The 13,213-nt window shown below is 37.5% G+C and overlaps 1 protein-coding gene across 3 annotated transcripts in view; it reads left to right on the top strand.

Annotated features, from left to right (window-relative positions):
• The window catches only part of PPP2R5E (protein phosphatase 2 regulatory subunit B'epsilon), a 73,706-nt gene that overhangs the window by 48,129 nt on the left and 12,364 nt on the right, over positions 1–13,213 (top strand). For all 3 annotated transcript variants that reach the window (XM_042813760.1, XM_042813762.1, XM_042813761.1), the window contains exons 4-9: positions 3,516–3,617; positions 5,725–5,817; positions 10,972–11,102; positions 11,193–11,252; positions 11,876–11,984; positions 13,071–13,124. In XM_042813760.1, the coding sequence (XP_042669694.1) occupies positions 3,516–3,617; positions 5,725–5,817; positions 10,972–11,102; positions 11,193–11,252; positions 11,876–11,984; positions 13,071–13,124 (549 nt within the window). The remainder of the gene's footprint in view (positions 1–3,515; positions 3,618–5,724; positions 5,818–10,971; positions 11,103–11,192; positions 11,253–11,875; positions 11,985–13,070; positions 13,125–13,213) is intronic.

A 13,213-nucleotide genomic window follows, 5' to 3' on the forward strand; every position in this document is an offset into this window, starting at 1 on the left:
TCTTTCCTTGTGGCATTTCCAACACGATCTTGGGAATTTTAGATTAGTTGCTGATGGGTGGATCTCACTGGTTTGTTGAATTGATTTCTGGCACTTGGTTATCTTGAAGCATGGCATGCAGGCAACTTGGAACACATAATAGAGAAGATTTGTCACGATAGAACTTTCCAGAATATTAGAGTTCAGGTTCACTGTACAAAAATATCATCAGGGCTTGGAGGCATTCCTAATTGGTGGAAGATGGCAGTCAGTATTGATCGGCAGTCATCTGCATTGGCAGTGGGAGAGGAGCCATCGAGGGCTGTGCAGAGGCTGGCAGGGATGTCCTATGGCTGGATGAGCCAGCAGAGGTCAGAAGGGAAGTGATTCATCGATCGAGCCGGAGGAATTTTGGCACTCTGCTTGGGCCCAGGGACAAACGCTGAATAGCTACCTTATGCCTTTGTGAGAAAAATTATTCTTCCCAGACCTGGTGCATCATTTCCCCATCGCTGTGTGATGGCTGTCAGTCTCTCGCACAGCTGGGCAGTTCACGCATGGAAGAACTTGTTGCCTTCGGTTCTCCCTTAGAGGTTTGTGAACATTAGCCACCCAGAGGCTACTGATCTAGATAAGCATGCTGTAAATTGACACTGCATGTAAATGAGCTCTCATGCTGTGTTGTGGTGATTAATATAACTGTAATGGCACGCATTATCTTTTAAAATTATGATTACCCCGGGAATCATTTGAAGGTAACCTGTTCTGTCTGTTCTCCTCAGGAGAATGTCTGCGTTTGGGCTCCGTATAACTTATCTTTACTCCCAATGCAAAAAAAAAAAAAAAAAAATTACAGAGAGCAAACTATATGAGAACTCTCTTCTACCTTGCATTGCATTTCCTGCTGTATGTTCTTATGCAAAAAGCCTGCTTTTGACTTGCCATGAGACTGACTTTTAGTTTTAATTTTTATTTTTAAATACACGCTCCAGAAGTCTCTCTGGTTTTGTTAGAAGCTTAAGATTCGAATGTTGGTCCTGGCACTTAACTAGCTATTGCTGAAACTTTCATTCTTCCATGGTGCTGCTAGGGCAACTGTGTGAAACTTGGATCAACTTAATTGAAATCTTACAGCAATTTGAGTTCAATTAGCTTGTCATTCTGGTAGTATGTATTTTTCCTTGCTGGTTTTGCTGGTGCCATACTTTGGCATTTGTTCTCGTTTTAAAACTTAACATCTGATAAATGCTTACGTTTCCTCAGATTTTTTTGGTACAAATTTCATTAATTGAAATTTGCAGAAGAATTTCATTTTCTTCTTTCAAATGAAGTTTAAGGCAGAATAAAAGCTGTGGACTGCTTTCGATTTTGCTAGTTCCCTGTTTTTGGGGCCAAATGCTGAGAAACTGGGGACTTTCAAACATGAAGCATTAACCAAAAATACTTTGGTAAGTACTGCAGAATCCCAGGTGTTCAGATGGAAGGCACCAATAGGTGCATTTTTCCCTTTTTATTTGGGAATCCTTTGGGTGTCCTTCTACTGCTTTGTGCTCTGATAAATCACAGAATCGTGGAATGGCCTGGGTTGAAAAGGGCCACAATGATCATCTAGTTCCAACCCCCTGCTATGTGCAGGGCAGCCAACCACCAGACCAGGCTGCCCAGAGCCGCATCCAGCCTGGCCTTGAATGCCTCCAGGGATGGGGCATCCACAATCTCCTTGTTCCACTGCCTCACCATCCTCTGTGTGAAAGACTTCCTCCTAATATCTAACCTAAACCTTCCCTGTCTCAGTTTAACACCATTCCCCCTGGTCCTATCATACCTACCTTCATAAACAGCTGTTAAATAAAGACCTCTGACCCGTTAGTTCTGATCACTTTCCTCTTCTGCCTGCTCTTCCATCTCAGGGACGATAGAAGGATGGAGTCAGGAATCCCTGGGGAAGAACAAACTGTAACATTTGTATATTCCTGAAGTACATGCTTGACTTAGAGGAATCTTAGTATGTGGGGGCTTTGGAGAGAAGTGGAGGACTCAGGAAAAGAAGTGGAAAGGAGAACATCTGCTGAGCATTAGGTATCATTTGGGAGGTGTGCGTATAGGACAGAGTTCAGTGCATCTAAGGGCAGGTTGATAGGTGCTGTATTATTAGGGTTGAGAGCCCTGCGAGTTGACATCCGCTGAAAGATTCTGTCAGAGCGTTTTGCTGTATCTGTAGCGAAATGCTCCCTCTTGTGGCAAATGAAAAAAGTCCAACTACAAAACAACTTTTTTCTGTGCTCGCTGGTTTGCCATATTTGCTCTTCAGTTAGACAGTACTTTTGTTTTCCACTTGTATTCACTGAATATTCCTTGCTAGTATGTACTGTATGTGCTTTCCTATGGTTTTCTGTTGTTCCATCTTATTTGTGCAGCACCCAAATCTCCTTGGTTTACCTTGCAGCTTCTAAAATTTCACTCTGGCTCAATCTGTTTTCATTGCTATCTGGATTGTATTTAAATTCCTGGCTTTAAAGTGCTTTCTCATGTTAAATTGCCAGTGTACTGAAGACTTGCCTTACAGACTAACTATAAAATATTTCCATCTCTAAAAGGCATTGGGATGTTGAAGAGTGTACTAGTTTTGTTGCTTAAATAGATTAATTTGTCTGGACTACCATGCAAGGGTCACGTATAGACAGGATTAGGAGATAATATGCTGCCTTTCCCAACTGTTTGATTAACCAGCTTAGAGATGGGTCAAACACAGTAGCAGAGTGCAAGGAAGGCACTACACCACCTTCAAAGTGCAGAAGAGGCCCTGCAGCATGTTTACAGGTTATAAGATGTGCGCTGCATAATTATCAGTAGACTCCATTCAGCACTGTAATTAACCCAGAAAAATACTCTAGTTCGGTTTTTGCTGATAGCATGAGCCTCACAAGGCCAAGCACTCTGAGCAAAGTACCTGTAAATAAGATTAAGCAGAGTGAAGCAGCAATGAAATAAAATATGGGCAAAGTGACAAGCAAGGTGTATTTCTTGCCTGCATTTAGTACCAAGTTGTGCATGTGATACAAAATGTCTGTGCGTATACTGTGTGAAGAACACTGATAACTAAAGCAACTGTTGACAGATGAGAACTTTAGCAGATGTTAATGTATTTCCTGGGGCAAAGGAAAATAAAGTATATGAAAACCCTTGTCAATGCATACTGATGGCCATGCCTGTGACCTAGAAGACCTTGATGGCCAGTGGAACAGGGAATAAAGTGGTGGGCTCATGTGGAGCATTGGGAAGTCAGCAGTGATGGCTCACTGGGTAATGCTGGGATGTCCCTAGAAAAAAGCAAAACATCTGAAGAAGGCTAAGAGCCAAAGTTGGTGGTAGATTTGTGAAGTGATTGGTTCCTTTGACTTATGCTGTTGCTAAGAAGCTTTGTCAGACATTGGTTAATAGAAATACTGCTTCCATGATGAGGATGTCTATAGTAGGCATAGAATCTAGTACCTGTTTGAAAAACAGATCTCACTATTCTTTCTTTCACTTTTCAGGTATCTTGCAATATCTTCAGAACTCTCCCACCTAGTGACAGCAATGAATTTGATCCAGAAGAAGATGAACCCACCTTGGAGGCATCATGGCCACATCTACAGGTTTTTGAGCATTTATTTAAAAATAAATGCTTACCATTGCTTAATATATCTAATTTTCAATAACTTTTTTTTAGCCTGTGGATGAGAACCAGTGTATGAGATATTACGAAATTATGAGAAAATTCTGTTTCTACTTCACTGATGGTGTTGTATCTACACGGTATCTACAAAGTATCTACAAAGACAGTAGAGTACTTCATGAATTTGGAAAGTGTTAGAACTTTCAAAACTGGATTGAACTGGATAGAACTTTCAAAACTGGTGTCTCTTGTAGTCCTGTTACCCTTTGTTGATCAATTTTTTTTCCTCACGTTTGTGTGATACACAAGTAATAACAGTACTTCTAGCAGTTTTGCTTTACTGATTATAGTTAACATTCATACAAAAGCACACAGGGGTAGGCTGCTGATTAGAAAAACAAATGGGAATCTGTACCTCTGTCTATATCTCCCTTCCTCTCCCTGAGTTGAAGATTACTTTCAGGTGTTTGTAGTGATGTGAGTGCTCAGTGCTGTCTGTCATTGCTTCCTCTGTATCTCAAGTGTCAATGGAAGGTATTTTGAACAAAAAACATAACATAATCTTGGAGCAACTGATGCTATTGCAGTAAATTCCTTTATGGAAAGAATCTATTTGGAAGGAATTACAAACCCTGTCTTTGTTAGTCAGGACTATGACTTACACCACAGATAAATTTAGAAGAAGTTTAGCAGAGAAGCAGTTTGTGGAGTCTAGGATCTGTGAGCAAAGGAGCACAGTTGATCTCAGATTGAAATGAGTGTTTTATTTAACAGTTGGATGTACAGCTTCGCCTGTGAGCAGCTTCACTCTCTGGTTCTCTTAGATTTGGACTTTCTTGATATGTAGGGTTCATTCTTTATTTATAAGTCACAAAATAAGAAAATCTTCAAGAAAAAAATAATAAAATCTTCAAGAAACCTGTGGGCAGCAGAGGCACATGTCTGCTATCTTACTTTCATTGACACTAGCACTGTATTTTTAAAAGTCATTACTTAAAAAAAAAAAAAGGGATATAATTTCTTAGCCAGTTGGATGACTTACCATTGTGAGGAAGAAGTGTACCAAAGTATTTGTCAGAAGTTGATAGATTTCCTGCTGAATTGATTTTAGTGACGTAAACTGACATTTTTTCCACGTCATATTTCTCAGCCTCTCTCTACCTTTCTGATTTTTGATTGTTTCCTTTTGGAGGAACTCAAAGAGTGCTGACATAAAGCAGCAGCAGCTGTTGCAGTGTTGCAACATAACGGTGTTTGCAGGGAAAAGTTTAAGGTTGCTTTAAAATATGATTTGTAGCTTCCTTTCTTCTTCAGTGTCAGAATTCATACTTGCTGATACCAGAAAGGAAAAAATTTCCAATGCCTGCTCTTCTTAAAAAGGTGCAGTAAAAAGAAGTGTGAGCTCAAAGCTCAGGTGATCAGTGACAGGTCAGAATTGGTGTTACATGAGGCTGTCAGAGTGCCTCTTCTGCTTCTTTTTGGTTTATTAAATGAAAGATCTATTGCCATCCAGCTGAATAGTTCAGGCAGAGAGGGATTTGAATAGAAGCAAGCAGGTTTTCTCCATCCTCGAGGCTAATCTTTTCAGTAAGTCAGAAGTCCTGATTAAATTCTATTTTCTATTTTTTTCTGTGTTTCAAGTTGTCATAGAAAACTACTCTGAGTAGTTTTTAATTTAAAATTAATATTTCTGTCTGTTTCACCAGTTCTTTCATAACTGTAATTTTTCTATTTGATGTGACTTAAGCAGTACAGAGGGCAGTTTAAACAAGCTTTCCAATTAACCTTGTTAGCTTTACAAGATGATAACAAGCATTACAAGATGGCAGTGTCTGTATTTAGTGATTAGATATCTCTGAATGGAGTTAAATAAGCAAAACTGACTTACAAAGCTCATACATTTAATTGAAACACTTAAGGTAGCAATTTGCTAAAGGAGGAAAATATTTTTCATCTTCTCATCCTCCTGCTTGGTGGAAAAATAAGTATTTTGTTTTATATGGAAAGAATCTAGTGAAACACTTAGAAATAATAAACAATAACGAAGTCATAAACTAAACTATTTTTTTTTTTTTTTCACTTTGCAGCTTGTATATGAGTTTTTCATACGATTTTTGGAAAGCCAAGAATTTCAGCCCAGCATTGCCAAAAAATACATAGATCAGAAATTCGTATTGCAGGTAAGCCAGTATGGTTTCTTTAAGGTTTCACTTTGCTTTTGAAAAAAAAAAAATTGCTTTGAAAATGTTTTGTTTGGGATTTGAAAGTATAACTTTATTTACAACAGAAAATGCTCAGCAAGCATTTACTTGAAAGTTGTCAGACTACAGAAATGGGAAGTATGTTGATCTCTGTTTCTATAGACACATACAGTGCTTGATTTGAGTCCAGTTTCAATATGTTAAATATGTAGGTTGCTCCAAAAATAGTGCCTTCTGCCTGCTTCCAAGGAAACTACAACAACAAAAAAGAGCACAGTAATGCTATTTGAGAGAGAAATTCCCAGCTACAGAACACTTTTTCAGCATAGTCACCATCAGAAGCTATGCATTTTCACCAACAGTGGATGAAAGCCTCATGGTGTGCATTCAAAAATCTGCGCCAGTGGAGGTCACCCACTGTTTTGCAGTTGCTATGACAACATCATTACTAGGAAAATGTTGCCCATGCAGTCAGTCTTTCATCAGAGCAAACAGATGGAAGTCAGAAGATGCAAAATTTGTCTGTATGGTGAGTGTGGTAGGACAGTCCAGTGAAAACTGATAGTGCGCCCCACAGTCTTCAAACTGGTATGGAGCCTGGCATTACTGTGTTGCAAAAGAAAGGTTGTCTCCTTCTCTAGCTTGACTCTGGAAGCTTGAGCCTTCAGTGTAGTCAGCATCAAGGTGTACTGGTCAAGGAGAGTTCATGGTTTGTCTGAGTTCCAGAAAATCCAGACAGATCACTCCCCTCTTCTCTGTACTTGCTGAAGGCTGCATCTTGAACAACTTCTTCAATGGGAAATACACATCTTGCCACTTCTTAGGCTGTTTTGACTCAGTCTTGCAGTGGTGGCATTGCATCTCATCACTGGTAATGATGCAATTCCTGAAAACAGTCACCTTCAGGCTCCTACTGTTTCAGTAGGTCCTGACAAAGTTGCACATGGTATTCTTTCTGTTCCTTTGTGAGGACTTGTGGGACCCACCTCATACTTTGCAATATTCCAACATTGCCATCACCACTTTCACCACATTGAAACTGATATTCAGCCCCACACACAGTTTCCTGGTAGTAATCAGCTAATTTGTGTTGGTGAGCTGATGAAGATGCTCTTCACTGTGTTGTGTGGCAGCTGTGCATGACTATCTGGAATGTGGCTTGTCCTTCACATTGCTGTCATCACTGCTGAAGTGCACCACCCGCTGCCTCACTGTACTCACATCCACTGTTTGATCTCTGTAAACCTTCAGCAGGCATTGTTGAGTGCAACTGGGTGCCATTTTTCCACGTGGACAAATTCAGTGACACACCTTTGCTTGAAGAAAGGGCATTTGTGTGCCCTTTTGTGTCAGACTCCATTCTGTCAGACTGTCCCTCTGCTGTCAACTGTCAAGTGGCAACAAAATATAATGGGTTGTTGGTGGAAAGGTTTGACCTCTACTGCCATACCACCAACATCTGCCTCTGAAGTTGTGGGTCAACATAATAAAATAGGAGGCATTACTTTGGATCAGCACTTGTATTTGACTTGCTTAAGGTAAGCTGAAACAGTAACTGTTGAAAAATGAAAGGCACGTGTTCTGAAAATGCTGCCATCTAGAGACACCACAATTTAAATGTATCATATTATTGATAAAATATTTCTGTTGGAAGTGGAAATTTGTTTTTCTCTGCTGGAGAGCTGGCAACAAGGGCAGATATTCATTAACAAGCCTATTCCCAAAGCTATATCAAAAACAGTAATGCTACAGAGCTTGAGGGGGGAAGTAAATAAAAAAGCCATGTAAAGTTCAAGCTCTATTAAAAGCATGATGGAAGAAGTATCAGTAATAAACAAACTGGCAAAGAATGGGAAGTTCTGTTTGAAATTTGCTTGCCATTCTGGCTAAATGGATGAGGTGGCCACAGTCTGTCAGTGAGCTGGCAGCCAGATGGTTTACACATTTCATCTTCTTCCTCCTTCACTTCAAACTGTAGTAGTCAGTCTTCTGCTGAGGAAGTTTCTTCTAGGGCAGAACAGAGGCCAGAACAGAGATGGCTGAAGGGTGATATTTTCTGGGATAAGGCAGAAAACTTCACATATATGCTCCCTTTGCTTTTTGTCTTCAGCTTCCAACAATAGGCCTGTTTGTGTTTTGTGTTCCCACTGTGAATTCTTGTAGAACCACAAAATCAGAATCAGCTCCATGTTTAACACAGTCCATAACTTGCTTTTGAAATTGTGGAAATTTGCAAATTTCCATACTTAACTGGAGAAGGGAATTTCCTGGGGTTTCAATATAATAAAAGCTAGAAATGGCTGGGGAAGCCCAGAATTGCTGATGACCTTACTCTCAACTCTGGAGTTTTGTTTTTTTTCTTCCTGTGATGCTTAGGCAATAAAAGCAGTAATTTGCTGTTTTTGTACATTATTCACATAAAGAATACCTGAGGAATTTAGCTTAGGGAGCAATCGTTATCCTTCAATTGTAAGATTCAGGGATATCCTAATCACTTAAAGCTTTTCAAGGCATTCAGCCCTATTAAGATTTGGCAGTGGAGAATGGCTCTAAAACAAGGATTCTTAAGATCCCATCGGTCTTTATCTACTGAAAGGGAGAAGTGAGATATTTTGAAACCTACTTATCTGAAAACGTCTGATAAAATTGGAGTTTGGAAGAATTTGAAGAATTTGGAAGCTCTTGTCAGATGATGCATTGTTATATATTGCTTTGCACAGTTAAACGTTCGTGTTTTTTTGTCAGAAGTTCTGCAGAGCCTTATGTACACATGCAAAGAGGTATATTTCCCTGTTCACAAGTGTTCTCATTTGATTTTCAGGAACTTGGGTGTCTGTGCATTTCTTTCTGTATTTTTTGTGTGACGTGAGTTAACGATCAGTTATTACTGATCACTTACACTGGAAACCAGCTTGAGACTTTTGAAACACCAGGCATGCTTATGTTTTGTGACACTGGCAGTACGAGTGTGACAGTTTTTATCATCAGTTTTCTCTCTAACACAATTCGTTTTTTAATGTTAAGTGGACTTGAGTGAAGTGTTTCTTAGCAAGAACTGTGCTAATATGGGAAGAATGAGACAGATGTGGGTTGTTTTTTTTTTTAAATATAGATGTGTAATTGGCTTTCAGCTGTAAGTTTTGATAAAATGTTGTACACTCACAGTGTGACTTCATTTCTGAAGCTTCATTGTATATAGTCTGCAGTGGTTGCTAAGAGGCACTATCGAAATATCTCCTCATGGATCTGTGTTACTGAAGGTTGCTATTTTGGAGGTTTTATTTCCCTTTTCTGTATATGTTTGGTGTCAGAGTAGTTACGTAAATCATAGAAGTCTTACAGCTTGTTAGTAAAAATAAGACTTTATTGTTGAAACCTGATAATGAATTGGACAAATCCAAATAAGCATCTTTTCTTTTTAAATGAGAGACCAAGTCTGACTTCAGCAATGTTTCCACAGAGGATCTGTATAAAAGAACTGGAAATATTTATATTTTGCTCCTAAAAACAATCCAATAAGAATATTAAAAATAAAAGTGTTTCCAGCTGTTTGCTGTCTTTGGGTGAAATTTGCTATTTGGGGAAGGATGAAGTAACTGTTTATTTCTTTAACAGTGGAACTAATTGAACAATGTGTTGATAACCTCTAGAGGGCAGCTGACAAACCCCATTTCCTCCTGAAATTCCCATCAGAAATTCTTACTGCAGGGTTAAGGTAGTGGAAAAAATGTCCAACGTGATGAAGAAGAACTCATACATCAACTGTAAACCTGAATATTAGAAAGCAAAATCCCAGAACGCTGAAAAAAATCTTTAAATCTTTTTCTGATTTTCTTTTTTCTTCACCGTCTTTAAATTGTGCCCCAGTTACACAGAAATCAGACAGTGTACATGCACTTACATATCTCCTTATAATAGATAATTATAATTTATCTATCTGTGAATTGAGAATAATTCTGTTCTCTGCTGTTCCTGTCATGTTTTTCTGCCACCATCATAAACATTTTAAGGCCTGTTTGGCAAGCTGCCTTCGTTTATTTTTCAAGATATGTACTGCTTGAATGTTACCTTATCTTGCTGATCTTCATTTTTTCTTTTCTTTCTTACTACTTAAATTGCATTACATTCTGTGCAGTTCTATCTTTTTTTAAATAAGTTTTTTCTAATTCATTTGAGATGTCTGCAAAAATAGCAGATGTTGTGGTGTCAGAAAAGATGGAACTGAAAAGATAAGGTGAAACTCATACATTTGTGGTAGGGAAATAGATTGAAGAAGTGAGACTGCTGTTCTTGCTGCTTGTTTCATACCTTGGTTTTTAGTGGAAGCTTTAGAGAGCATATTTTGGGATAGATTTTGTACAGAACAACACACTGGCTAGTCTTCTCTTTTGGCTGAGAATGACATAATTATTTTGCTGTTTTAAAATCTCATTTACCAGTTCCTAAGTAAAGAAATCTTTTTTTTTTTCCTTTTCTTTCCTTTTTTTTCTTTTTTTTTTTTTAAAAAAAAAAAAAAACAACTGGATATTACAGTTTGCATTTTGCTCAATCCTGACTGATTCTTTGATTTGCATTAATTGGTAGATGTCCTGGGACAGCAGATCCAGTGCTGCCACAGACTGCACTGTTGAGTCCACAATCTGAAAGCCATGCAATCTCTAGAAAGGCTTAGGACCTTATATTATAAATGAAAATCATCTAGAATATGTCACCTTGATGCAAACTTATGCAATTAAAATGAAGGTCTGTTAATTCAGTGAGAAAATGAAAGTGGTAAGAAATAGTGTGTTATTTTCTAGATGTGACAGCATTTTTATTTTTTGGAGGGAGAGGGAGGAGGAAGAAGGCAGCGTTTGGGAGCCAGTTAATGAAAGTGTCTTAATTCTTTAAAGATTTCTAAATGTTTATGCTGGAAGTTAAGGTGAATAAGCAGTGTTTTGTGGTGATGTACAGGGGGTTGCAGTTATTATTTTTTTTAATAACTGTATTTCTGTACCTTGGGCAGTACAGATACTGAGTTCTTACATGCACCTGCTGCAATTTAACTGCCATACGGAATTCTGTGTGCCATACTAGTCAAATGTAAAGCCTGTCTACAGTTTAACTTCTTTTTTTTTTTTTCTTTAAACACAGTTGTTGGAGCTGTTTGATAGTGAAGACCCTCGAGAACGGGACTACCTAAAAACAGTCTTGCACAGAATTTATGGCAAGTTTCTGGGTCTTAGAGCATTTATCCGAAAACAGATTAATAATATTTTTCTACGGTAAGCTGTGGGAGGAGACATTTTTCTCACATAAATATTGTAGTATGCTGATATGTTACTTATATTTAACTTTTTCTTTTTTTATTTTAGATTTGTTTATGAAACTGAACACTTCAATGGCGTAGCTGAGCTGTTGGAAATTTTAGGAAGGTAAATGAGCATTCATTACCAATAGCAGGCTTCCCTTTTGGACGTGTCAGAGTAATTCAGACTTAGAAAAAGTATTGCTATAAACCCTGATTTTGAAAGAGATGTGTGCACATGCTCATCTTTGAGCCCATCTCTAAGCAAATCTCTCTCCTGTCTTTGCCAGGAGTTCATATGTGGATGCAAGTTACAGGCAGGAGGATTGGATTGGTTTTGTGTGTGTGTTACACTTCATCCTTATGCACTGCATATTTTTTTAAAGTACATAAGCAGTGTACTATTCACTACTAGAGTGAATATCTCATATACCTAATTATAATAACTTAATTACCAAAGAACGTGTGAATTTGCAGATTAAGCAGACACGTTCTTATCTGTTTAGTAGAAGGTTTGTGCAGTTGTTTGTGTGATGATTTTTAAGTTAGAGCTGAATTGTTTGTACTGTATAGATATGTGCTGAATTGCTGATATAAAGGAGGGCAAATTTCAGCATATGTTTACAAATAACTTGAGCCCAATACAGGTGCTGACTCCTAAATGATTTTAATGTAGAAAGTTCTTGTTCAGATCTCAAGAATGTTTTCTGTGATGATAACACTAACAAATACTTCTCTTCTAATTTCTAGTATTATCAATGGTTTTGCTTTACCTCTTAAGGCAGAGCATAAACAGTTTCTGGTGAAGGTGCTGATTCCTTTACATACTGTCAGAAGTTTATCACTCTTCCATGCACAGGTAGAAGTTATAAAAATATTTTCTGCTCAGTTAGAATTCTATAATTTTTTAGTAACTTTATAATTTTATTTTTTTTTAATTTTTTTTATTTTTTTATTATTAGTAATTTTATTAGTAATTTTATAATTTTTTTAGTAACTTTAATTGCTGAGTACATTAAAGAAGGGGGGAAAGTTTTGTAAAGTGGGAAATTGCAGTAGATTTTCATATTCATTTACTGCATTTTTTTAAGACAAATACTTTTTAGTCTGATTAGATAATTAAAAATGTAACCGACGTCTGTAATACTTTAAACTTTTGTAGTTAAGCTCTCTTCAGGCTTTCCTTTCTGTTCTTTCCTCATTCTCACAAGGCTGCCTTTCCCATTCTGCAATCCCCTTTCTCTGTCCCAAGAGGATGTTCAATTTTCCTTAGTCTTGTGCTCTCTAGGCTCTTCTTCACTCTGGCAACTTTCTGAATACTAATGCCTTTGCTCCTGCATGATCTTCAATGTGTTCCTTCACTGACTTGATAGCTCGTTTTTGCTCTCTTATGTCCTGTCATACCTTCAGCTGTCATGATGACATTTTTCCTCTGATAAGTGATACCTGCTCCATTTCTATCTCATTTTCTGATAGATTTCTGATAAGATAATCTTTCTTATACTTTCAAAGCCACACATGCTAAATATGTTACTCAGGGTTTTAGCTGTGCCAGCTCATCTTGTGAGTTTTCACAATTTTACCAATATACAAAACATGTAAAAAGAAGCAATTTCAGAGATTAACAAAATTTTATAAACATTGTGTTACTGTATTTTGAACTCCAAGTTGCTCTGATTTTTAATTGTATGTGATAATTTGTCATGTGAAGATTTTTGTAATGTTTTCTTTCTTTATTGTTCCCTAGTAACTTGAATTTAAATGGATTTATGGATGCATTTAATTGATCAAATGCAACCTAGTTATCTCAGTTTAAATATGTGACTGATTTTGAGAAAGCTGTGTAGCATCTTGCCTACAGTCTCTCTCTTTTTTTTTAAATGTTTGTCTGCAATTTCATTATAATGTTCTAACTTTGTTTTCTTAAATCTTTACCTCTTCACAGCTGGCATATTGCATAGTACAGTTTCTGGAGAAAGACCCCTCGCTCACAGAACCAGTAAATATTTTTCATATTTTTTTCCATGATAAACAGCTTATCCTGTTGTGAGGAATGTTTAAAAAAAAATAATCTAACTTCTTTTTCTT

The sequence above is a fragment of the Centrocercus urophasianus genome, unplaced genomic scaffold (genome assembly GCF_019232065.1).
Source record: "Centrocercus urophasianus isolate 14NV4802_14NV808 unplaced genomic scaffold, USGS_Curo_1.0 seq_14, whole genome shotgun sequence".
NCBI classification, from domain to species: domain Eukaryota; kingdom Metazoa; phylum Chordata; class Aves; order Galliformes; family Phasianidae; genus Centrocercus; species Centrocercus urophasianus.